The 27,603-nt window shown below is 37.9% G+C and overlaps 1 protein-coding gene across 1 annotated transcript; it reads left to right on the forward strand.

Moving 5' to 3' along the window:
* Positions 1-5,496: 5,496 nt before the first annotated feature.
* On the forward strand, positions 5,497-27,551 carry clcn4 (chloride channel, voltage-sensitive 4). Its single transcript, XM_067431183.1, has 12 exons — positions 5,497-5,655; positions 8,918-9,072; positions 9,157-9,256; positions 10,533-10,720; positions 12,685-12,807; positions 14,804-15,010; positions 15,102-15,182; positions 16,063-16,608; positions 18,302-18,488; positions 19,496-19,891; positions 22,057-22,273; positions 26,735-27,551. Exons 1-12 carry the CDS (start codon positions 5,640-5,642, stop codon positions 26,823-26,825), a joined length of 2,307 nt encoding a protein of 768 aa, XP_067287284.1. The 5' UTR covers positions 5,497-5,639; the 3' UTR covers positions 26,826-27,551.
* Positions 27,552-27,603: the final 52 nt, after the last annotated feature.

A 27,603-nucleotide genomic window follows, 5' to 3' on the forward strand; every position in this document is an offset into this window, starting at 1 on the left:
TATGATTATATATGGTGGTGGTTGAGGAGAGAACCCTGACATGAGTGTAAAGTGCTTTGGGTGTACAGTATGAAAGCGCTGTATAAATGCCTCATTTATTCATTATTAAAATCAATAAATATATGCCACCTTAATGGGACCCCACCCAACTCCCTAACCCTATAAATACCTTTATTATTAGGGGTTCAAGTGTGTGGGGCTTGAACATGAACCGTTAGTCCGATTGACTTGAAAATAGGCATGCTGTGTCTTTGTCCAGGGTGCCATTTATGTCTGAGGACATTGGTCGATAGCTAAACAATAATGCCCAGATGTCAAAATTTTGATACGAAGTGGCAAACAAATCCAATCAATCGATGTATGGGTCATTGTTATGCTCATAAATATAAGTGTCTATAATGAATATATATATATATATATATATATATATATATATATATATATATATATATATATATATATATATATATATATATATATATATATATATATATATATACAGGTGCTAATTAGAATATCATCAAAAAGTTTATTTATTTCACTAATTCCATTCATTCATTATACATAGACTGATATATTTCAAATGTTTATTTCTTTTAATTTTGATGATTATAACTGACAACTAAGGAAAATCCCAAATTCAGTATTTCAGAAAATGTTAATATTGTGAAAAGATTCAATGTTGAAGACACCTGGTGCCACACTCTAATAATCTAATCTGCAAAGGCCTTTAATGGTCTCTCAGTCTAGTCATGTAGGCTACACAATCATGGGGAAGACTGCTGACTTGACAGTTGTCCCAAAGAGAACCATTGACACCTTGCACAAGGAGGGTAAGACACAAAAGGTCATTGCAAAAAAGGCTGGCTGTTCACAGAGCTCTGTGTCCAAGCACATTAATAGAGAGGCGAAGGGAAGGAAAAGATGTGGTAGAAAAAAGTGTACAAGCAATAGAGATAACCACACCTTTTAGAAGATTGTGAAACAAAACCCATTCAAAAATATGGGGGAGACTCACAAAGAGTGGACTGCAGCTGGAGTCAGTGCTTCAAGAACCACTGCGCACAGACGTATGCAAGACATGGGTTTCAGCTGTCGCATTCCTTGTGTCAAGCCACTCTTGAACAAACGACAGCGTCCGAAGCGTCTCGCCTGTGTTAAAGACTGGACTGCTGCTGAGTGGTCCAAAGTTATGTTCTCTGATGAAAGTAAAATTTGCATTTCCTTTGGAAATCAGGGTCCCAAAGTCTGGAGGAAGAGAGAAGAGGCACACAACTAATGTTGCTTGAGGTCCAGTGTAAAGTTTTCACAGTCAGTGTTCAAGTTCAAGTTCAAGTTCAAGAGTTTTATTTGTCACATACACAGTTATATACAGAATACAACCGGCAGTGAAATGTAAACAGGTCCGCTCCATGGACAGCAAATAACAATTAACAAAAAACACAACAAATTATAAAATAGAAATAGGATAAAGCTGCTATATATATATACATATGTAGAATTATCAATAAATCAGTAAAATAAAAAATAAGAGATGTGGAATAAAATAAGTGAGATAAAGTAAACTGGAGAAATAAATATATAATATTATATATATATATATATATAAATATATATATATATATATATATATATATATATATATATATATATATATATATATATATATATATAAATACGTGGATAACAGAAGTACAGGAGTGTAATGTGCAAACAGCATTATAATGAGTAGTTACATGGTAACAACAAGAATAAAGTGCAGTGCAATATCAGTATGTGGAGTTTGTTAAAGGTCCCGTTCTTCGCGCGTTTTCTAAGCTTTGATTATGTTTACAGTGTGCAATATAACATAAGTTCATGTTTCACGTGTAAAAAAACACAGTATTTTTCACACAATTGACTTATCTGTACACCACTGCTTCCTCTGTCCTAAAAACGGCCTGATGATTTCCTTGTTCTATGAAGTCCCTCCTTCAGAAACACGTAACGAGTTCTGATTGGGCCAGTGCTTCCCGTGTTGTGATTGGACAGCAGCTTAGCTCACTTTGCCCGGAAAGGTCCCGCCTCTTACCATAACGGGGAGATGCAAGCGCTGAATGCGCGCTCTTCTCCACGTGGGAGAGCAAAAAGACCACGCCCCCTATTTTGCGTGTTCTTGTGGGCGGAGGGTTCAAATGGCTCCGGAGTCAACAAATGGTTCTAGTGACGTCCTTCATGAAGAAAGTGCAGCGGTGTAGTCCAAACCGGCCGTTCGCTGTCGGCTTTGAAAGGGAACTTCTGTTAAATAAAATATCTTGCTTGGCATTGAACTTTGAGCTTTATAATTTTACAGGTATTATTTATGCTCTAACAGCAACATTACACACTAACTAAAGTTTGAAAGATGGAATCGCGAAGAACGGGACCTTTAATACTGAAGTGAGGTGAAGTCACATGTTGTTAAGTGACAGCGTTCAGGAGTCTGATGGCCTGTGGGAAGAAACTCCTCCTGAGTCTCTCAGTTTTGGCCATCAGGCTACAGAAGCGCTTACCAGATGGCTGCCGGGTGAAGTGTGGGTTGGCCGGGTGATTAATGTCCTTGATGATTTTTTTAGCTCTTCCTATGATGTCCTGCAGAGACGGGAGAGCTGACCCTGAGATGCGCTCGGACAAGCGCACCACTCTTTGCAGGGCTTTGCAGTCGTGACTGGTGCTGTTACCATACCACGCTGTGATGCACTGAGTCAGTAAACTTTCTATCGCTTGAATAACTTGAATAGAAAGTTTTCAGGATAGCTGGTGAGACCCGGAATTTCCTCAGCTGACGCAGGTTGTACAGTCTTTGCCTGGCCTTTTTCACCTGTGTCTGGATATGTGCAGTCCAGGTCAGGTCCTCGGAGATGTTGACACCCAGGTATTTGAAGCTGCTCACTCTCTCTACTGGTGTCCCGCTGATCATGAGAGGGGAATATGACCGTTGCTGTCTCTTCCTGAAGTCCACAATCAGTTCTTTGGTCTTGTTCACATTCAGAAGGAGACAGTTGTCTTGGCACCATGATGTCAGTTGCTCCACCTCGTCCAAGTATGCGGTCTCATTGTTGTCGGAAATGAGGCCCAGGACAACAGTATCATCCGCAAACTTGATGACAGAGGTGGAGCTGTGTGTGGACAAACAGTCATGCGTGTAGAGAGAGTAGAGCAGGGGACTGAGGACACAGCCCTGTGGAGCTCCCACACTCACGGTGATGGAGGTGGAGGTGAACTGTCCTACTCTCACCACCTGAGGTCTGCCAGTAAGGAAATCTTCAATCCAGTGACAGAGAGAAGAGTTCAGTCTGAGATCCAGGAGTTTGGTAGTTAGCTTAATGGGAACTATGGTGTTAAAGGCTGAACCAGTCAATAAATAGCAGTTCCCATTCTTGCTGTCGATGTGTGTGAGGGAGGAGTGGAGGACGTGAGAGATGGCATCTTCAGTCGATCTATTGGGACGATAGGCAAACTGAAGAGGGTCCAAGGTGTCAGGGATGGAGGAGCAGATGTTGTTTTTGATGAGTCTCTCAAAGACCTTCATGACTAAAGACGTGAGAGCCACTGGGCGATAGTCATTTAGGCAAGAGGGTTTACTGTTCTTAGGGACAGGAGGAGGTTGGGACCACAGATGTAGCAAGGGACTCATTGAAGATGGATGTGAAGAGTCCGGCGAGCTGATCAGCACAGGGCCGCAATGGTTTGTGATGGTTTGTGGTGCCATGTCATCTGCTGGTGTTGGTCCACTGTGTTTTCTGAGGTCCAGAAAACACAGCCGTATACCAGGAAGTTTTAGAGCACTTCATGCTTTCTGCTGCTGACCAACTTTATGGTGATGCAGATTTCAAATTTTACACACATGGGCATACAAAAAAAAGGGGTGGAGATCGGGCAAGAGGTGGTGACAAAAAACTTTAAAAAACATATTTTTCCTTTGAAATTGCCTGTATTGACTATAAATGGTCTTTCCCATCTATGATATCTTTTTAATCCTGTGCTTAAAGATATGCTTTATAATTGCCGCTTGCAGCAATATCAGTCATACACTTTTAGAACATTTTCTTAATTTTTCTTGAAAGTGGGATTCCCTTTGAAAGTGGGAAAGCCTTTCTGGTGGGATGTGATGGGAAAAGGGAGAAGAGTGAGCTCCGCAAAAGGTGAACCCAGTTCGATCGCGTTAAAACCTAGCTTCATGAACCTTGTGTGTGCTCTACTGACTACGCCAAAACATGTCCGCCTTTTTTAATTGTGGCCCAACTAGGCATTGCTGGGCGGAGCTAGTGTAAATAGCTTGCCGACTAAATAGACAATTCTCATTTACAATGGTCATTTTAAAGTGCTTTACATATAATAAATTAAAATAATCAAAATAATTACAACAGATGCATAGGAATTTAAAAATAGAATGCATAAGAAATAAAAAATAACAACAAGAGTTGAGTATATATAAAAACGTATGTATATATAAATATAAAATATAAAATATAAATATATAAATTCTCAATTCTCATCATTAGACATTCATTTGATAACGCTTATATGGTCCATTTAGTTGATGTATTACAATAACCCTTTGGTGCTGTTCGTGTGTCTGTCAAATATTGACAGAACACATTTTATTTCAATGAAATCGATAATGTTTTTTACTTAATATTTTGTATTTTTACAGGTTTTTATGGTACTTATGTTTATGCAGTAGTTATTAGCCATGTATTCACTTTTTTAACATGGGCCTGAAATGACAGGTCCAGGTCCATTAAATAATATTAATATTAACTTTTGATTTTAATATTAGTAAATGTTATTAACTTTATTATGATTAATACATTACTTAAATTCTAACGAGAAAGTTTTACTAGTTTCTAGAGAAATGTTTTATATAAATGTATATGGTTATATCAAACTAATAAAAACAGTATAATAACAACAACAAATATCAAAAAACAGAGATAAAAATGTAAGATTAAAATAATTTGCAATGGTGTTTTGGTGCTTTTAGTTTGTTCCAAAAGTTGTTTATAACATGTTCAGGTTTTATTATTTTATTATGTCAATAGTGTTCTGTAGTTTTTGTGTCAGGTGTCAGGACAGGAATGGCTAGTAATACCATGTAAACACGCTTTTACTGTAGTAACAATAACGCTAGCGAAGATAAAGATAGATATGTGAATGTAGGACACTAACTTCAGCTCAGAAAAAGCTGATTAATGGTGCAAATTATTCCTCAGACGGACCGCGAGGTGTAGTTTTGGTCACATGGTGTCTGTTCCTTTTCTCAGCGCGGATCAGGATGAACTAATCACAGTCGTTTGTGATGTCTGGATTTGATATAGATTACATTGGGAGTTTTCTATTTGTATTCGACTAGATTATAATAGCTATTGAGGAATAGGTGAGACAACGATTTGATAGAGCGTCTTAGAGGATTTACAAGCGCTCGTTTTCTGTTTCTGCGCAGTCGTTGCGCCGCGCTGACGTACAGTGTTGAGTTGAGCGGCGCTCTGTACAGACGCTCTGACGTCATCACTGTATGTCGCCGTCCTGCTGCTGCTGCATTAGTTTATTCTGATATTATGATGGATAAACACTTGAAACCATCATCGCATCTCTGATTTTATTACACGTACACCGATATGGCGGAGGCAGATGGTGAGATTCATGTTTGTATGATCAGAATCATCGTGCACCTGCTCTATGGCTCATTCATTCGTGTTGTTATTATGGGTGTATTTCGATGAATGCAGGGTCTTTAATTCATGTCAGTTTATATATGAGCATGTGTGTTTTAACATGTCATGTGCTGTCACATCACGTGTGAAATCTGAGTGATGTTTTGGTAAGGCCTCTGCGTGCCCCGTTTCCAGTGTGTGTGTGTGTTTTTCTCACATTATTGTGATGAATAAAGGTTAATTGTGACCAACCCAAATGTTTACACAGCTAAACATTTGCTATATTATATGACAACTGCGAAACTGGACATGGCATGTATCATGGTAGGATTCAGTAATGTGTGTTTGTGTGTGTATACGTATTTACACAGCCACACATAATACATTAAGCATTTATATAAAACAGGGCTCTCAAGTTTTGAACTGAGTTCAGAGTGAGATTTCGGCCGTGGCGGCAGCAACGGGGTTTGGCTGGGTACGGGGGTCTGATATGAAAAATTACACATTCGTACAAATAAAAAAAAATGCATTTAATTAGTGTGTGTGTGTGTGTGTGTGTGTGTGTGTGTGTGTGTGTGTGTGTGTGTGTGTGTGTGTGTGTGTGTGTGAGAGAGAGAGAGATCACTTTTTCCTCTCTTTATGACAGCTCTTTGGTTGCCCTAGGCGAGATGGAGTTTTGCATTTTCAATTCCACATTGAATTTTGCTACATTCATTGCGGGATATATAATCAAAATGCAATCGCAAGTATCTTAAATAGAAGTTTAAATGCAATTTAGAAAAATAACATTTAAATAATCATTTTGCTACAATTTTTGCTTGAACATGTTAAACACATCTAATTATTTCTGTAATACCTTTAAATTTTAATTTTGCAACTTATACAAAGTATTACAATATACAATTTATGTTTAAATTATATGTTTAAACTAGTGTAGGAAATAGCAAATGTAAATTATATTATTCAATTTGAATTATCATTTTGTTCCAAATGTTGCACACATGGTATGGAAAATGTAAATTTAAATACTGAAATGCATTGCCATTTTGCATATTGCATTGCAAATTTTATATCGCTACACTTCAACTTCCAAAAATAGGGGTGAGCACGAATATATTCGATTTGTAATTAATATTCGAAAAATAAAAATAAAATTGAAATTTTACTATAGGCTATTGCTTCGCTGGCCGTAAATGCATTGAATCCATTATAAATCCCTATAAATCTCGCAGTTATAACTAAATCCACTGGGCGGTGCTGTGGAGCGTGTTAATAACTGGACTGTATTTGATCAATGTCGGCTGCCTCGTGATGTTTGGAATTACTAGATGAAAATGATCTTACAAAATGGAGTTACTTTTAATAAATTAATTAAAGAAAGTGAGTTAAAAAAAAATCCCATCCAAACACCAGTCGATGAGGACAGCTGTCCATCACCGCATTCACGAGTGCAGAAGAGCACAGATGTTCACTGAGTTAGAGCACAATAACATACGATAGCAAAATGCAATTCATGCAAATCATGATTGAGCGTCCTTTAAGTTTTGTTGAGGGATTAAGAACAGAAAACACAAAGTGCTGTCAGAAACTTAACTTAACACCGTTATCTTTGTGTCTCTGCGTCTGTCGGGGCTTCTAGTTGCCAACGTACTTCAGCGAGCATTTGATCCAATGAGCGAGGCCGTGGCGTGAATCACAGAATGTGACGTTGGAATCAGAACGTAAACGTTCTTGGGTGGAGGGAATATCTATATCTTACCCAGATACAGCAAATCTATTTTATGATTGGCTGTTCGGTCTCTATTTTTATTAGATTAACTGGTGCGTGGCAGGGCCGTCAGGGAACTCGCTTGATTCCTCTAATAGCACGCGCAAATTAGTGTGTGTTACCCTGGCGATTTCTCTGCGTGAGAAATACATGGTGTGGCGTGTGAGCGTGTGAACGGGTTGAAATGCGTGTGTCTCACGCCCAATGCGTGAGACTTGAGAGCCCTGTATAAAAACAAAAGCTTTATGTTAGATATCATGTGATTAATCGATTTGACTGTACTACACACACACACACACACACACACACACACACACACACACACACACACACACACACACACACACACACAAATGTATATATATGTTGGTACATATTATAGAAACTAATTATGTTAGATGCGATTTAATGTGATTAATCGATTGAACAGCATTAATACAGTATATATATATATATATATATATATATATATATATATATATATATATATATATATATATATATATATATATAAATACCATTAGTACTACTATATTGTTTTCTAAGAATATGCATTTTATCAGCTGCATGTTGTTGCAATATACTATAATAGTCATGGTTAAAGTCAAATTATTTTTATTTTACAGCTTAAATACTATTTGAAACAAAGGCACAATATGTAATTTTTCGCAGCTAGTGGTCACTTATTCAAACAAAGGCGTGTCTTGACTCTTGATTGGGCGGAGCTTTTATTCTGCCGCGAGCGCTTCTGTTTCTTCCGCTATTGTGTATGTAGGGTAACGCTTTTATCATATCAGACACACTTGTGTTAAAGCGATGTTATAATGCTACTCTGTGTGTTCGCTCTGCGCTACTATGAGACACTTGTTCACACTGCAGTGAGCGAGATCATATTAGTCATGGTAAAACATGGTACTCTGTGCGGTAAATCAAGAACTCTGTGCGGTAAATCAAGAATCAAGAAGATTTAAACAATAACTGTGTTGAGCTGGAGAACAATCATAGTTTCTGTCCATCAATGACCAAACAGTGTCTAATAAAACACATCAGATATTAAAGCGGTGTTTTAATGGTTTCTACAAAATAAAACCGAAATCGAGGATAACGTGGGTATGATGTCCCTGATAGGCGACACACGGTCCATGTTCTGGTTAAAATCACTTATTTCTCTGGATTTAAACATTATTGGAAACATTTTAGATAATGTAAGTACACAAGTCAACAAAATATACAACACTATTCTAAAGTTTTTCTGAATATTTTAATCCAAAAATCTTACATATTGTGCCTTTAATACATGCATATTAAAAACTTTTAAAAAATGTTTTTCCTATTGTACAGTTTATAAATGTTTTCTCGTGTAAAGTGCATACTCATTTCCTTCAATAGCATCCCAGAATGCACCTCGTGAAGTTGGATAAGAGAATGTTTGTTTGCGAATATATTTCTTGATAATCTGGTGTGTTCTGTGCAGGCATCAGCAATGCGACTCCCACAGAGGAGATGAACGGCGCCGGGAACCTGATGGACTTCCTGGACGAGCCGTTCCCAGATGTCGGCACTTATGAGGACTTTCACACCATCGACTGGCTGAGAGAAAAATCCAGAGACACGGACAGACACCGGAAGGTAAAACGCTCAGGCAGGCGCTGATGTTGTGACAACATGCATTTTAATCATCAGTTAATCATCAGGTTTTGTGTGTATTTGCAGATCACCAGTAAGAGTAAAGAGTCTATCTGGGAGCTGATTAAAGGTTTGCTGGACGCCTGGTCAGGATGGCTGGTGATGCTGCTGATTGGCCTGCTGTCAGGTACAGAGACACGCCCACTCATGACATCACTGACCAAAACACTGAGGGCTCTATCATACACCCGGCGCAGTGTGATGCCGGACACGAGTTGCTAGTTTCAGTCTGGCGCAGTTCACGTCCAGCTCCACGTTGTTTAAATATCAAATGCACTGGTGCATCTGTTTCCCCATCAGAGTGTGTGTGTGTGTGTGTGTGTGTGTCCATGGGCGTCAAAACTAGGATAAGGGATTAAGCTGGGATATCTTGGTGATCTTGTCATCTGTATGCAAAATTTAGTACACTGTCGTGTAAACGTACCCTGAAGGCACTCTCACACCAAGAACGATAACGATAACTGTATATTAGCAGATAAATTGAGCCAGGATCAACAAGATATCCCGGCTTAATCCCTTATTTTAATTTTGTGCAATAGGCCCCAGGTGTGTTCAGGAGCATTGTTGGAGCGTTGCTATTGTGAGGAACTGAAAAACACCGACCACTGACCAACACACACCTGCTCTAAAGTCAATAGTGCAGTGCAAAAAATGCTTTTCTTACTTAGTATTTTTGTCCTGTTTTAAGTCCAAATATCTAAACAACTTACTACATTTAAAACATCAGCAAAAGTTTTTGTCTTGTTTTGGGGGCAAAATACTCAAAATGATGTGAGCTTTTGCTTAAAATAAGCTAAATAATCTGCCAATGGGGTAAACAAAATAATCTTGTTTTCTGTTTAAATTAAGATTATTTTTCTTACCCCTTTGGCATTATTTTAAATTTTATATTATCTTATTTTAAACAAAATATTGCTTAATTTTGAGTAATTTACCCCCAAAACAAGACAAAAACTTTTGCTTGTCTAGTAAATGCTTCTTAATGTATGATTTTTTTTTTTAGATATTTGGACTTAAAACAAGACAAAAATACTAAGTAAGAAAAGCATTTTTGCAGTGTGCAGTATTTTTTGTGTCATTTAAAGGGTGTGTTAGTAATATAAACCTGTAGGTGGTGCACAACACACTCTGCTTATTACACACACAGAGACGTGGCTTTAAATGGAAAGGGAGATGAGACTCTGAATGGTTTATTGCATGTAATGCCCAAAACACACCCATGACTCATTAAGAGATGAGGGACAACCCTTTTGGATCGCGCCAACATTTTTGCCCGTCATTTAACTAGCAAAAGTGGATTTGGACGTGCCCTAAGAGCATCTGCGCCATGAGCTTCAGACCGTACACTCGGATCGTTAAAATACTATGTTCAATGTTCAACATCTCGGCCTCGTCTAACACAGGCACGCTGGCCGGAGTGATTGATCTGGCTGTTGATTGGATGACGGATCTGAAGGAAGGAGTGTGTCTGTCAGCGTTCTGGTACAGTCACGAGCAGTGCTGCTGGACGTCCAATGAGACCACCTTCGCCGACAGAGACAAGTGTCCTCAGTGGCAGAAATGGGCTGAGCTGATGACAGGATACACAGAGGTAGAGCGATGCATATGTTAACTCATTTTTATGACATGTTTATTCAGTGATAATATGATCAATATACAATGCACTTTTCTGAGGAAAAATAAATAAATAAAAATATATAAATAAACAGAAAATTCTCAAAGCATAGGGTTGCATATGTATTGCTGGGGCATTCCTGTTCACTTCAGAGGGACTAAAAACCCCTCATAACAAACACAAACCCCTCGTTCTTTCCAGTTTAGTAATTACAGTCTCCAAACAAGGAGGATGATATCAAATGAGTACATAATAAATGTTTTTTTATTGCATTTATTCCAAGGCTGCACAGTTGGTCGAAATGAAACCGTAATTGCGTGCCGATTATCAATTCGTAAAAAGACTGTGTTCATTTATATTTTCATCAAAATACGTTGCATTGTAATTATGATTATTATTATAGATATTATATTATTTTCCTAAATATTATCTTATTTTTTTAAAATATTTTTATTTTGTATTATTATTTATTGTTATTATTATTATATTATTAATATTATTATAGTCATATTTATATATAACTACAATAATGTGGCCAAAATGTGCAGTCCTACAAGCACATTTTTTAAAATAACATTTTAAATCACGATTGCAATTTTTACCTGAAAAATAGATCTTTAAAAAAATATTCACAGTGAATATTACAATTGTAATTTGTTATATTTTGTTAAATATTTGTATTTATTATTATTTAAATTGTATTATTCTTATTATAAATAAGAATTGAATAATAAATATACATTTTATTTTATTTATTGAATATTTTATGTATAAATAATAATGAATATTATTTTACTATTATTTAATTATTGTTTCATTTTATTATTTTTATAGCCATATTGATATTCAATCACAAAAAAATGGTCAAATTATGTGGTACTTTTTATTTTAAAAAAACCTCAATTCTACCCCCCCCCCCCCCCCCAATATTGTGCTAGGCTGTGTTCAAAATCACCCTCATTCACTTTTCCCTACAGTCATTACTCCACTAATATAGTCCACTTGAGCGAGTGAATGAAGTACACGAGTGTGTAAATTCAGACATTGTGTGTGCCAGAAGGGCTGCCACTTTTGCATAGTTTGTGCTTGCAGTTCAAAAATCATATGTAGTATGTATAAAACTATGAATGAACCTTAATTAAACAATTTAATAGTCAATTCAAAAGGAGTTTATACCTGTATGATATTACACTGTACTCACATTGGACCAGCAGTTTGGAAAACGGACGGATGGATGATTCATGGTCATCTTCTGGTGCACTACTTTCACAGTGCATTATGGGTATTCTCTAGCCACTTAGCTTACATTGGTTTGCTCGTTATTGCAGTGCATTGTGAGAGAGAATGAGTGCACTTGATAACGTCCACTATGGTTTCACTACTTCAAATGGCTGTTCCCTCAAATAGTGCCCTATAATAGGGGTTAGGGATGTCACAAGTACCGGTACTTCGGTACCAAGTCAGTACTGAAATAAAAAAAATGTGACGATACCAGCATTTCTGTAGTACCGACTCCCGAATATATCAGACACACACACACACACACACACACACACACACACACACACACACACGCACACACACACACACACACACGCACACACACGCACGCACGCACGCACGCACACACACACACACACACGCACACGCACACGCACACGCACACACACACACGCACACACACACACACACACACACACACACGCACGCACACACACACACAAATTACATAAAAATATAATAATATTTTTGAAAAATAATTAAATAAAATAAAAATAAAAACATTTTGCTGTGTTTCCGAAATTGGTACCATCAATTTTTTATGGTATTGGTATCGACTACTGTAATTTTGGTTCCGTGATATCCCTAGTAGGGGTAAAGGTTTTGATTTTGGACACGATTTTGGACACGACCTCTAATCTGTGTAACTTTGTCAACAGGGCGCCGGGGTGTACTTGCTGAACTACTTCCTGTACGTGCTGTGGGCGCTCTTCTTCTCCTTCCTGGCCGTGTCTCTGGTGCGAGTGTTTGCGCCGTACGCCTGTGGATCAGGAATACCAGAGGTACGGAAGCGAAGAGCAGCTTATGCAGATGAGCTGTTATTTCACAAGTTCACACTTACATATAATCATGGGCGTCGGAAGCAAATTAAAAGTGGACAGGTCCTCTCTCAGATTTTTTACTGGAGTAACGTTAGATGCCATATTTACGTTAAATACATATATACCGTCGTTTACTAAACGATTGATTGGGCCAGACAAAATTGCGGAAATCACTAGGCTAATTATCTTGACTAAGACACATGGCTTCAAGTTTTGATGCAAATCGATGTGAGGTCTGAATCCACCTTTTGCCGAACTCGCTCTACTCACTTTTTCCATCACAAATCAGATCGGAAAGGCATTTATTTTTAATAAAATAAAATATTAGAAAAGTGGAAATAAAGCATCTAACATGTGTTTAATAATAAGTGTTTCTCGGTTAGAGGTAGGTAAACAGATGTGTGCTGAATTAGAGTCAGTTGGTGCGTTTACATGCACGTTCTTAAGCTTATTATGCCCAATAAGCCGACAATGAACATGGTCATGTAAACGCGGTAACCCGTTTTCTTTTATCGGAGTAAGGTCATTAACGGGCGTAAGCATAAACCGGTCGGGACAGGTCGTTTTTTGCCTCTTACCCTGATTTCGTGCGGCATGTAAAAGCATTAACCTGCTTTCTGTTGGCTTACTGAAGTGTGATAGGTGACAAAAACGCGAACTTAGAGCAGATTTAAATGCATCCAGACAGAGCAAGCTTTTAACTCTTTAAAGACCCAGAAAATTGTAAAGATGTGTTCTCATCTCATGCAGCAGAAGTAGAAGAGGTTCAGTCAAAACGCTGCATCTGGAACTGCATGAGAGAATAATATGAGCCGTAAATCTCCCGCTGACACGGTGCAGCGGGTGCACACTTTATTTAACACCACAACTGACGTTACATTTGAAAAAATCTGAGTCAGAGATACGGTCATTATCATTTTTGACGTCATTACAAGGAGTCACTACAAAGTCATGTGAACGCGGTTTACTTGCGTTGTCAGTTTACTAGTTTGCATGTAAACGGGGAAAACTGATCATTTCAATAAGCTAATTTTTTTTTTGAGTTATCAGTTTACTGATGTGCATGTAAACGCACCCAATAAAAGTGAGTGGGTCCAATATCATTGGTCGTAAAAAGTGGGTGGGTCTTGTCCCACACACACAATGGTTCCGACGCTTATGCATATTATTATATAGAGAGTAAATTTAAAATGCTTATTTGGGGAGGGCTTCGAGCTCCAACTTGGCCTGAACCCGGGGGGTACTCTGGATGTAAGTGGTTAGAACTAAAAAAAGAGCAAAATTTGGAGAAGGGGAGGTGGAGGGATGCTGATAAACTGTCAACAGAACAGAGGTAAGACTGCTGTATATATACACCTCTTGTTGATTAGCTGAGTGCTCTCTACCTGTGTCAATTATCTAATAATAATAATAATAATTAATCTGAAAAACTAGACAGCTGACTCGTTGCCTCGCTGCCCTATCAGGCAATGGCTTGTAAGGCAGCGTTTGTGCACGAAGGCACCTCACAAAACTAATATCAGACAGACTTCTAAGGCAGTGTAACAGTTTAATGATCTACAGCAAAATAGAGCGAGCTTTGGTGAGAACTAAACACATATTTAATTACTACAGTAGTGATTTCTCACTAGAAATGACATTAGAAGTGGACAATATTGGTAAAAAAACATACATTTACACACAAACTGACCAGCAAATGCAACTATCGGACGCCATCTTCCCCCCCCCAGCTCAACTCTTTGTGGGATTGTGGGATATCAAAGGTAACGAAGGATACATGTATGCTGCCTTCAAAAATCCATCAGATGAAGGTCTCAGTAGACAGGAAGTGAAGCCAACATTAGATTCAGACCTTGCTTGATGCCTTCCTGCCTTCAAATGTGTCCTCCGAAGGCAGTATTTTCCAGGTTTCGGACGCAGCCCATATATGTTTAGGTGTGTCTGTTTGTGTCTGCAGATAAAGACGATCTTGAGTGGTTTCATCATCCGAGGGTATCTGGGGAAGTGGACGCTGCTCATAAAGACGGTCACGCTGGTGCTGGCCGTGTCCTCGGGCCTCAGTTTGGGAAAGGAAGGGCCGCTCGTTCACGTCGCCTGTTGCTGCGGCAATCTGTTCTGCAGCCTTTTCTCCAAATACAGCAAGAACGAGGGCAAACGCAGAGAGGTGCCCGCATCTGCAGGATATGATCAATTATATTGATATGAGATGCGAGTCAGAGTAATGGCCTGACGTCTCCTGCATACGTTTGTTTCAGGTTTTGTCAGCAGCTGCGGCTGCAGGAGTTTCGGTTGCATTTGGAGCTCCAATTGGAGGAGTGCTTTTCAGCCTGGAGGAGGTACGCGCACACACACGCGCACACTCACACACACTCATGCACTCTCTCTCACACAAACACACTCACTCAAACGCACACTCTAACACTCACTCAAACGCACACACTCTCTCACACACACTCATACACACACACACACACACACACATACACACACTTACACACACACTAACTCAAACACACACGCTCACTCTCACTCTCACACACGCACACACACACACACACACACACGCACACACACACACACACACACACACACACACACACACACACACACTCAAATGCACACACACGCACTCATACACACTCACTCATACACACTCACTCATACACACTCACTCAAATGCACACGCTCTTTCACACACTCATTCACACACACACACACACACACACACACACACACACACACACACACACACACACACACACACACACACACACTCAAACGCACACGCTTACGCTTACGCTCTCTCTCTCACATACACACAAAAACAACCCACACACACACTCACTCAAATGCCCACGCTCTTTCACACACACTCATACACACACATACACACACACTCACTCAAACGCACACACTCTCACACGCACTCATACATACACACACACACACTCACTCAAATGCACACACTCTTTCACACACTCATTCACACACACACTCACTCAACGCACACACTCTCACACACACACACACACACTGATACGCACACGCTCACGCTCTCTCTCACACACACACACACACACACACACACACTCAAACGCACACGCACACGCTCACGCTCTCACACACACACACACACACACACACACACACAACCACATTCTTGTACATCCATCGAAGTTACACACAGTTTAATCCTGATGCTGTGTGTTTCTGCAGGTTAGTTATTATTTCCCTTTGAAGACGTTGTGGCGTTCTTTTTTTGCTGCACTGGTGGCGGCCTTCACTCTGCGCTCCATCAACCCGTTCGGCAACAATCGTCTGGTCCTGTTCTACGTGGAGTACCACACGCCCTGGTACATGGCGGAGCTGGTCCCCTTCATCCTGCTGGGTGTGTTCGGGGGACTCTGGGGGACCCTCTTCATCCGCGGAAACATCGCCTGGTGCCGGCGGCGTAAGACCACACGGCTGGGAAAGTATCCGGTGCTGGAGGTGATCGTGGTGACGGGAATCACGGCCATCCTGGCCTTCCCGAACCCATACACACGGCGGAGCACCAGCGAGCTGATCTCGGAGCTGTTTAACGACTGCGGAGCGCTGGAGTCCTCGCAGCTCTGCGATTACATCAACAATCCCAACATGACCCGGCCAGTGGACGACATCCCGGACAGACCCGCCGGGCCAGGCGTTTACAGCGCCCTCTGGCAGCTCACGCTGGCGCTCATCTTCAAGATAGTCATTACCATCTTCACATTTGGCATGAAGGTGAGGATGATGACTTTCTCATATCTTAAAGGGATAGTTAGTTTTAAAGAGATAGTTAGATAGTTAGTACGGAGCTCCTTACATGACATGCAAGAAAAAAAAGGTAAATAGTGCGCATGAATTTCTTTCTTCTGCTGAACACAAATGAAGATATTTTAAAAAATATGTGTAATCAAACAGTTTATGGGCCCCATTGACTTCAGTAATATGGGGGGGGGGGGGGGGGGTACAGTGGAAGTCAGTGGGGTCCATTACTGACATACTTTAAAATATCTTATTCTGTGTTCAACAGAAGACAGAAATTCATACAGGTTTAGAACAGCTGAAGGGTGAGTGAATGATGACAGAATTCAAATTTTTGGGTGAACTATCCCTTTAAAGTTGATGGTGTTATTATGCTATTAGAGCTGCATAATTCTGGATGTATTTTTCCATGATTCTGAACAGACAACTAAATAAAATAACATGTGAATTACCAGAGGTTCTGACAAAATATGAATTACTGCAGCCTATTTTAAAATGTTTAATTTAGGATTTAAAAAAAAATGTTTTAATGACCCTCATAAAGACTTCACCTGTTTCATTACTGGATGAATCAGTGTTTTTGAATGAATCTCATGAATGATTCAGTGACTCAATCATAAAGACTTCACCTGTTTCATAACTGGATGAATCAGTGTTTTTGAATGAATCCATGAATGATTCAATGACTCAATCATAAAGACTTCACCTGTTTCATTACTGGATGAATCAGTGTTTTTGAATGAATCTCTTGAATGATTCAATGACTCAATCATAAAGACTTCACCTGTTTCATAACTGGATGAATCAGTGTTTTTGAATGAATCTCATGAATGATTCAGTGACTCAATCATAAAGACTTCACCTGTTTCATAACTGGATGAATCAGTGTTTTTGAATGAATCCATGAATGATTCAATGACTCAATCATAAAGACTTCACCTGTTTCATTACTGGATGAATCAGTGTTTTTGAATGAATCTCTTGAATGATTCAATGACTCAATCATAAAGACTTCACCTGTTTCATAACTGGATGAATCAGTGTTTTTGAATGAATCTCATGAATGATTCAGTGACTCAATCATAAAGACTTCACCTGTTTCATAACTGGATGAATCAGTGTTTTTGAATGAATCCATGAATGATTCAATGACTCAATCATAAAGACTTCACCTGTTTCATTACTGGATGAATCAGTGTTTTTGAATGAATCTCTTGAATGATTCAATGACTCACCTCATAAAGACTTCACTTGTTTCATTACTGGATGAATTAGTGTTTTTGAACGAATCTCTTGAGTGAATGATTCAATGATTCACTCATAAAGACTTCACTTGTTTAATAACTAAATAAAAAACATGTAAATTACCAAAGGTTCTGAGATCATTTCCATCTAAACTGGATATATCTCTGAAGCCTACTAAGATAATCTCTCTCTATTTTGTAGTTATGAGAAAGAACCATATTCATTTACACAGACAGAGCCAAAGCACAACCAAAACAATATTCTTCCGCAAAATGCATGCAGTAAAGTAGTGTACATTTTAAAGTTCAATAAAAGCGTAATGTTTTATGAGTTAATGAGTCTCAATATTGACCAAAATAATCATGGTTTTGGCCATAATCGAGCATCCCTGATGTCATTCTCATCATGTAATATTTTCCCTCAGATCCCCTCGGGTCTGTTCATTCCCAGTATGGCGGTGGGTGCCATTGCAGGGCGTATCGTGGGCATTGCAGTGGAGCAGATGGCGTACTATCATCATGACTGGATCATCTTTAAGAACTGGTGCCGCCCGGGCGCTGATTGTGTGACGCCGGGTTTGTACGCCATGGTCGGCGCCGCTGCATGTTTAGGTAAGACATTACATAACAATTTCTTCAGATCAAGATGTGGAAGTTTTGCTGATGTGCACTATTAGGGCTGTCAAAATGGCTGAAAAGCTAAATTCGAAATTCTTTTTTAAATATTAGCAAAATGTTAATTATATTTTAATTCTAAAGGCAATACTTAAAGGGGTGGTTCCTTGTTTTTTTCCTCTGTTCTAGGCTTGGTTGTGTTTATGGGGCGCAGTATAACATGTCTTAATACTTCTTTTTTTTTATTTTTTTATTTTTTATTCCACACCGCTGTCTCCACTGTCCTTTGAACGGCTCGTTTGCTTCCTGCTTCTATGAAGCCTCTCCCTCTGAAAAACACAATGGTCTTCGATTGGTTAGATGGCCAAATGTAGTTTCCTGTATTTTTTTTGGCTGAAGTGCCAAGCACAGGTTGTCCGGAAGCCACGCCCCTTCCCATTACGGGCAGAAGTCACATCTGCGGAGACTAGCGAGGGTTTATGATGTCACCATCCCAGGAAGAAGCTCGTTGTAGTCCAAACCGGCCGCTTTTGTAGGCAATAAACTGCTGTAACTTTAAAAGACAAAAGTTAAAAAAGTGAACTATAGTTAAAAAAGCAACCACCCCATTAAAGGATTACTTCAGCGATTTAGCATATGTCTTTGTATCAGTAGAAACCTGGGAGTATATTCGAATGATCATGCTGTCAAAAGTTGATCATGCTCACCAAGGCTGCAAGATCAAAAATACAGTAAAAATGTTGAAATAGTATTACAAGTTAAAACAGCTGTTTTCTATATTGTAAAATGTAATTTATTCCTGTGATCAAAGCTGAATTTATCATCATTGCTCCAGTCTTCAGTGCCACATGATCCTTCAGAATAATATTCAGAATCCCTATTAATATTTAACAATTTTTACAGTATTTTGTTCAAATAAATGCAGCCCTGCTGAGCAGAAGAGACCTGTAGTGCAGATCACGATCTGTTGAAGTGCAGAAGTGAAATGTTTGTCTGTTGCTCAGGCGGCGTGACGCGTATGACGGTCTCTCTGGTGGTCATTATGTTCGAGTTGACCGGCGGTCTGGAGTACATCGTTCCCCTGATGGCGGCCGCCGTCACCAGTAAGTGGGTGGCCGATGCTTTCGGTAAGGAGGGCATTTATGAAGCTCACATCCAGCTCAACGGCTACCCGTACCTGGATCAGGACGAGTTCACGCACCGCACGCTGGCCACCGACGTGATGCGCCCACGCCGAAACGAGCCACCGCTGTCCGTCCTCACGCAGGACAGCACCACGGTGGAGGACGTGGAGACGCTCATCAAAGAGACGGACTACAACGGCTTTCCCGTGGTCGTATCGCGGGAATCTGAGAGACTCATCGGCTTCGTGCAGAGGCGAGATCTTATCCTGGCCATCAGTAAGACACGCACACACATTACTAGAATATACCAGCCTACGCTTCCTCCATCACCTAATCTGATGGGCTTTATCTACGCTGACTTTAGTTTGAACTCGACTTTGGCTTGAATGTGCTGCACACTCACTGATTAGGCAAGGCAAGTTTATTCTTCTTTTTTTTTATCTTTACAACTGTTTTAACTATCCTTGTTTTTAATTAGCAATTTGTATACATGGTATTCTTTTTCCTCATGCATATTTTACCACTATTTTAAATAATTTCTATGTAAAGCACTTTGAATTGCCATTGGGTATATAAAATGTGCTATACTAATAAACTTGCCTTGCCTTGTCTATAGCACATTCTATACGCAAATAGCAATTCAAAGTGCTTTACATAGAAATGAATTAAAATAGTGATAACATAGGCATAAGAAATAAGAATACCATGTGTAAGAATTAAAGGTGCCCTAGAATGATTTGAAACAATATGTTAAATTATTCTCTGATATCTACATAGAGGGTATGTGGCAAAAAATTGCCCAGATACAGTTTTACAGGTCCATTTACAACCCTATAAATTGTCCCTAGGATGTAATGCTCTGTTTTTGCCTTATTTGGAAGAGTCATGAATATTAATGTTGAGCTCTGCTCTGATTGGTTTATTTCAGCAGCTCACAGCAGTTCAGTGAAGCGGCTCGTGAGTCCTGACCTTCCTGACACAAAACATACTGACTGAATGACACTTTAAGCAAAACATCTCAAATGGAGATTGATAAAATGCAGCTTACTTGTTTATTGGTGTTTTCAGATCATCCGCGCGCGAGAGAGAGCTCGCGTTCGTGCGGTTGCCAGATTTCAGTAATTAAATCCCCAAACAGAGTTTTTCTGTGAAAAGAAACCTCGCACTCCGGTGTGTGATGTCCATGTACTGAACTCTTATTTTTTCACTATGACAAGGTAAATTCAAATTTTCATTCTAGGGCACCTTTAAAATAAAAACAAGACAATTAAAACAGTTGTAAAGATTTAAAAAACAAAAAACAAATAAACTTGCCTTGCCTAATCAGTGAGTGTGCAGCACATTTAAGCCAAAGTCGAATTTAAAAAATAAAATACAAAAAGAATGGTGATTAGCAATTTACTTACCTTAACTAATCAAATATAAAGTTCATATCACTTAAAGCTACATTTAGATGTTATTACCATTATAAAACACTGGGCTCCATCTGCGCCATTGTATTTTTAATGGTAGATTTTTAGCTTTTTTACAATATTCAGTGTCATATGATGTTATATTACTGAGGAACCATCATTTCAAACAGTCATTGTATTAAAGTATGGTAAAATATTTGTTTTTTATAAAATAATATTGGCTATTATTGGGGCATATAATATGATTGTGTCATCAGTGTTATTTTAGTGTTATAGATATGCTATTATAATTTGTATTAATATTTTCAATTATATATTTTTTTTAGTTTTTGCTTTAATTTACTTGGATTTAGTACTTGCCATTTTCATTAGTTTTTTTTATTTTATATATTTTATTTCAGTTAATGTTTATTTTGTTTCATGGAACATTTTTAAAATGGTTTAGTTTTGGTTAACAATAATAACCTAGTGTTCATTAAATTAATAAATATTAATAAATTCATTTATTATTTTAATTAGCAGTCAAAAGTTTGTGGTCAGTAATATTTTTTAAATGTTAAAAAAATCCTCTGCTCATCAAGGCTGCATTTATTCATTCAAAAATACAGTAAAAACTGAAATATTATTAGAATTTAAAACAGCTGTTCTCTATGTGAATATATAGAAAAGTGTAATTTATTCCTGTGATCAAAGCTGCATTTATCATCATTACTCCAGTCTTCAGTGTCACATGATCCTTCACTAATCACTCTCATATGAGGATCTGATGATCAACACACATTTATGATTATTATCAAACAGTGTAACATATAAAAATGCCTCACTGGGTCAAAAATGAATCATTGAATCAGTTTCAAAATCAGCATTTTTGCTTTTCACAAATATGAAAGCTGATTTAATGACACAAGAAATAAAATTGCTCACTTGTACATCATATACAAATAGGTGATGGATACTCTGTCCTCGTATGAAATACTGTATGAAGTTAATAATCGTATATCTCTGGGTTTCTGCTTGATGTTTCCTCAGAAAACGCGCGTCAGAAGCAGGATGGTGTGGTGAGTAACTCTGTGGTGTATTTCACCGAAGACGCTCCACAGATTCCTGCATCGAATCCTCAGCCTCTGAAACTGAGACGCATCCTGAATCTGAGTCCCTTCACCGTCACCGACCACACGCCCATGGAGACGGTGGTGGACATCTTCCGCAAGCTGGGTCTGCGCCAGTGTCTGGTCACACGCAGCGGGTAAGATCCTTCACAACCCTTTTAGGCAACTAATCAATCAATCAATCAATCAACTTTATTATATTTGTTTTACAATGACGATTGTTTCAAAGCAGCTTCACAGTGCTAAACAGGACAATATTGAAAGAAAATTTGATTTGGCTAGTTTGATTTGGATAGTTTATAGACTTAAATATGACCTAATTAATTAATTTTATTTGTATATTTAGTTGAATAACTTGGATCATAATTTGAGTATCCCCAACTGAGCAAGCCAAGCCAAAGGCGACCAAAGGAACCCAAACACCATCAGGGCATGATGGAGAAAAATAAACCTTGGGAGAAACCAGACTCATTCGGGATCCCATTTCTCCTCTGGCCTATTATTAAACAGTGTATAATTATTATTCTGGCAACCTTACAGGTCATAAATCATATTAGATAGGAATATTCAAAAATTTGGGGTATCACGCAATAGACGGGTTCATTTAGGATGGCGCATCAATTACACAAGAATATGAATACTTGAAAGATCCGGGTTATTGCGCCAGATTACAACTAATGATGATGACAACAAATGCATGTTAGGATTAGTTTATCTCAAAATGTTTAACCTCCTGGGACCCAGTAAAAAAAGTTTTTGAATTTTCTTTTTCCATTTTATTCCATTGTTTACACTAGAGCATAAGAAACAAATGGAATTATTTATTTTTTTTTGGTGAAAAATGATATTGTATTCATATGTTATGATAATGTCCTCTATAGTTGACACACCAGGACTCGACTCAGTTGTTAAAAAAATTGAATGACATGAAATTGCATGTATAGGCAAAAGCAATGGGATTTGTTTTTAATTTACCAATCATTTTTTAAGTTTCAGGATATTTTTAAAACAAACTTTGTTTAGAGATGTCATGAAACATTTTACTTTATGTAATATGTGGGTAAAATGGCCATACTTGGATTTTCTCATTCAATACAATGAATCTATAGCCTAGAAATCTAGACGCACCCTAGCGGCAGCAAATTTAATTTGCCCGCAAGTGTGGTCTAGCAACTCTCAATTCCTATCTGAGCTGTATTCCTTAGAATCTGGACGGCCCAATCACATCGTGTAGGCTATAGAGTCGGCGGGCGGGGCCATAATGACGACGGCCGAGTTGCGTTTGCGTCTGCGTGCTTCTAGTAACACAGCCTTCTAGTCAACACAGCTCTGCCCGCGCCTCCGGAAGACTTGGAGTTAAGCTTTCCTCTGAGAAAAGAACAAAGAGCGGCACTGAAGTCATTCTTAAAAAGGGAAGATGTGTTCTGAGTTTAGCCGACCGGATACGGCGAATGTTTAATCTGTCAGCGAGCTCTGCTTCACCTTCGTTGCTCTGGTTGGTTGTAGCGCTATCCTATCGCGTGCAGAGGGAGTTTGAAAGACAAACGTTTATCCGCCCCTCAGATTGAGCTGTCAATGGTGAGTTTCCAGACCAAACATCTTGATGTGGGTCTGGCTTGTCAGGCTAATGAATCTATACACTGCATCTAATTTTCATATTATTGTGTTATTGGTGCAACCTGTAATGAAAAAAAGAAATGTAATAATGGGAGTAATAGTTGGTAACATTTTCATAATATATGTAATATTTCATAGGAGTATTGATATGTAATTTCTTTCCCTATTCATTTGTTGTGTCTCCAAAATGCCTGATAAAAATGATTTAAGTCCTGGTGTCTACAGTGGACATTTATGAAATCAATGCCCTGTTTTATTACAAAAAATCTTATTTTGATTAGACCCCATAACATTTTCCTGAGATGTTGATTTATATTTTTTTGTGTGAAAATTAATCATATTTAAATTATAATCACAAAATATTATCATATTTTCATAAGAGTGCTAAACATATATGTCTGCCATTTTTAAAGTCCAAGAAGAAGTTGTTGTCCTGGTGAAACCTCCAAACATTCTGACATCCTGACTCAAATCTGTGATGTGTGTGATGTCACAGAACCTCACTAAAATATAATGTCCACAACAGTGGACAAAAGTCTATTACTGGGTCCCAGGGGACAGATTAAGGGTTCCTACAGGGTTCGGAAAAGTATGGAAATGTTTCCAGACTAATGTATAATGTATATAATAGTTTTTTTTTCATGACGTTTGGATCAGTCTGCCACATAGACCATAAAAAAAAGAATAGGTCTAAAGGTTTTATGTAAATATAAGTATAGTCAGATTACGCTTTCAATAGGTTAGCTATGCAGGTTTATATAGGTTATTTTATGTAAATCCTGCCTCATGGACTTTTCCCAATCCCGCCCCCGCCTCTCTCCCACCTTATTTCCTGTCTAGGTACTTTCCTATCCTAATAAAAGACAAAAATGCCAATACTAAATCTTTAGGATGTAACATACTTGTTAGCAGTTGAATTTTAAAACAATTTATCAGAACAAATTAAATATGGTCTAAAAAATCTGTAGGGAAGTCAATGAAAATTGTGTAGGAACCCTGGATTATGCGAAATCCACTTTTATGTTTGAACACAGATGTGCGTGTGTGTAAACAAACAGCCTATAATGGTAAAAATCCATCCACTCTTTTTTAATTTTTTTATTATAATCCCCATAAATCATAACAGCCTCTCTGAACGAGCGGTTCCAGATTTCCCCCTGAAGCTATGCCCATGACCGGTTCAACTAGTAAGGTTGAACACGAAAATTTCTGACATTTTGGCTGCATGACATTCTCCAGTTTTGTTGTTGCTGGAGCATCCGAAGCACGAGCTGTAAAGGCTCCACCCTCTTCTGGAAAGGGGGCGGGGAGCAGCAGCTCATTTGCATTTAAAGGGACACACACAAAAACTGTGTTTTTGCTCACACCCAAATAGGAACAAATTTGAAAAGCTTATAATAAATGATCTGGGGTGTATTTTTAGCTCTAACTTCAGATACATATTCCGGGGACACCAGAGATGTATTTTACATTATGTGAAAAGGGGCATAATGGGTCCCCTTTAATATATGCAAGGTGTGGCCAATGAGATTTTACGGTGGGCGGAGCTTCTGAGCACATTGCCACAGAAATAGACAACATGAGTTGGTTACTTGATTTGACCACATGAGAACTAGTTACTTGATTTGACAATGTTTCTGAGTTTTTTTAAAACCACTTAATTTTCTATATTATATTTTTATAATCATAAATTACTGTTCAAAAGTTTGAGGTCACTAATATGATTTTTTTTAATTCAAAAAATCCTGAAAAATCAAATATATCAGTTTCCACAAAAATATTAACCCTCTGGTGTTGCATGTGTTATTCACGGGTAAAAAATGAATGGGAAATACTAATACTTTTTTGTGTACAATCTACAAATCAGCCATGATGCAGCAGAAAAGTGCACAGCAAGAGTTTACACTTTAAAACTTTGAGAGTACAAAACAAACACACTCACGTACACACACAACAACACACTATTATACACACATGAATGAACTGGTGTAGCTGTAACAATATGGCAAAATTGAGTCAGAAGCCTCAAATAAAAGGTTAAAATTACGTTGATTAAGCTGTGAGAAAGCATTCCTGTTCAGTTCTGTTACATTTCTGTTGAATTTTGATGTTATGTATAACAAAATATCTCTGTGTTCAGGTTTGACTTCAGTCAAATTAATGCAAAAACTCTCTCTTCAAATCAACATGTATTTTTTACTTGACAAAAAGCTTGATGATTGTCTTTGTCTAAATATGCTTAATAAATAAATAAGTATATATAATATACGCTGCTTTATATAGAGATATATAGGTATCTAGTGGTTACACCACAGCATTACACAATTTTCTTTTTTTACTCCCACAAATAAAAGAAAAAAGAAAAAGTTTTGCATAAAAATTAATTTTTGCCATGAAATTCTCTCAAAATAAAAAATATTTTAACTAAAATATATTAAATCGATTTTTACTGAAAATAAAAAAAGTTTGGTCACTTTTTACTGCGAACTACAAAAGTGTGACTCCAAAATAAACAATACCAGAGGATTTAACATTAATAATCATCATAAATGTGTGTTGTTCATCAGATCCTCATATGAGAATGATTAGTGAAGGATCATGTGACACTGAAGACTGGAGTAATGATGATAAATTCAGCTTTGATCACAGGAATAAATTACACTTTAATATATATTCACATAGAGAACAGCTGTTTTAAATTGTAATAATATTTCACTTTTTTTTAACTGTATTTTTGATCAAATAAATGCAGCCTTGATGAGCAGAAGAACCCCAAACTTTTGAAACAGTGTGTATATGTCCTATGAACTATTGGTTGTGTTCTTGGCTTAAAGCTGAAATGCATTTTGACAGGTTAAATCAGGCGAACATGAAAACAGGTGTGATAAAATCACCTTACCACACATGAGCCGTCTCTAATCAGCTAATCAGAGATGTGCTTAAAACGTCTGAGGACTAAACTGCTCTTTCTCTAACACCAGACGTTTGCTTGGAATCATTACGAAGAAGGATGTTCTGCGACACATGGCACAAATGATGAACCAGGATCCTGAATCCATCATGTTCAACTAGCAGAGCCTGCACGAGGTGAACAGTCACAATCCTGTAGTTACTAAACTCGTGTCCATGTGGCCAAAATCGGGTGTGGATACGAGTGTTGTGTTTCTGATGTTGTTCTGTTGATTTTTTTTTTTTTACAGCTGCTTTTGCCATATTTATATTTAATGTGCATTACTGTAAGCTGATGATCAAGCTGATGATTTGCATTGAAAATGCAAAGAAATTCTGACAGGTTTTACTGTGATTTCGAAGCAAAAGCTGCTAAACCGCTGCTCGTTTCATTGGTATGTCAGTTTTTGTGAGTTTATTTTATGTGTTTATTTAATAATATATCATTACGCTAAAGGTCAAAAAGGAAAAAATTATCCAGAATACTAATCCGCTGTAAATACGATCGTGAGCGTTTCTTCCAACACTAGGTTTATGTGTTTTGTTATTATTCATTCAATATGAATGTTAGTTTTGATCTACAAGAATGGTGATTTATTTTTTTCTTCCTCTTGTATTGAAACATGAATATTGTCATTGTTAAAGAAACACTGCATCTGTTACAGATATTAATACCCAATTGCTACTCCAGGTCAGCACATCAAACTAAGGGGGGATATAATAATAACAGATATTATTGTTAAATAGTATTTTCATTGCATTATTTTATTATATTCTTTAATTCATTTTTTCAGAAAGTACAATGAAAATGATACATGACTCAAAAAATAAACTTTAAAGACACAGCGAGTGAAATGTTTCTGTATGATTATTTTATATTATATGATTTTTTTTGCTGAAA

Source organism: Pseudorasbora parva, chromosome 22, assembly GCF_024679245.1.
Source record: "Pseudorasbora parva isolate DD20220531a chromosome 22, ASM2467924v1, whole genome shotgun sequence".
In the NCBI taxonomy this organism is placed as follows: domain Eukaryota; kingdom Metazoa; phylum Chordata; class Actinopteri; order Cypriniformes; family Gobionidae; genus Pseudorasbora; species Pseudorasbora parva.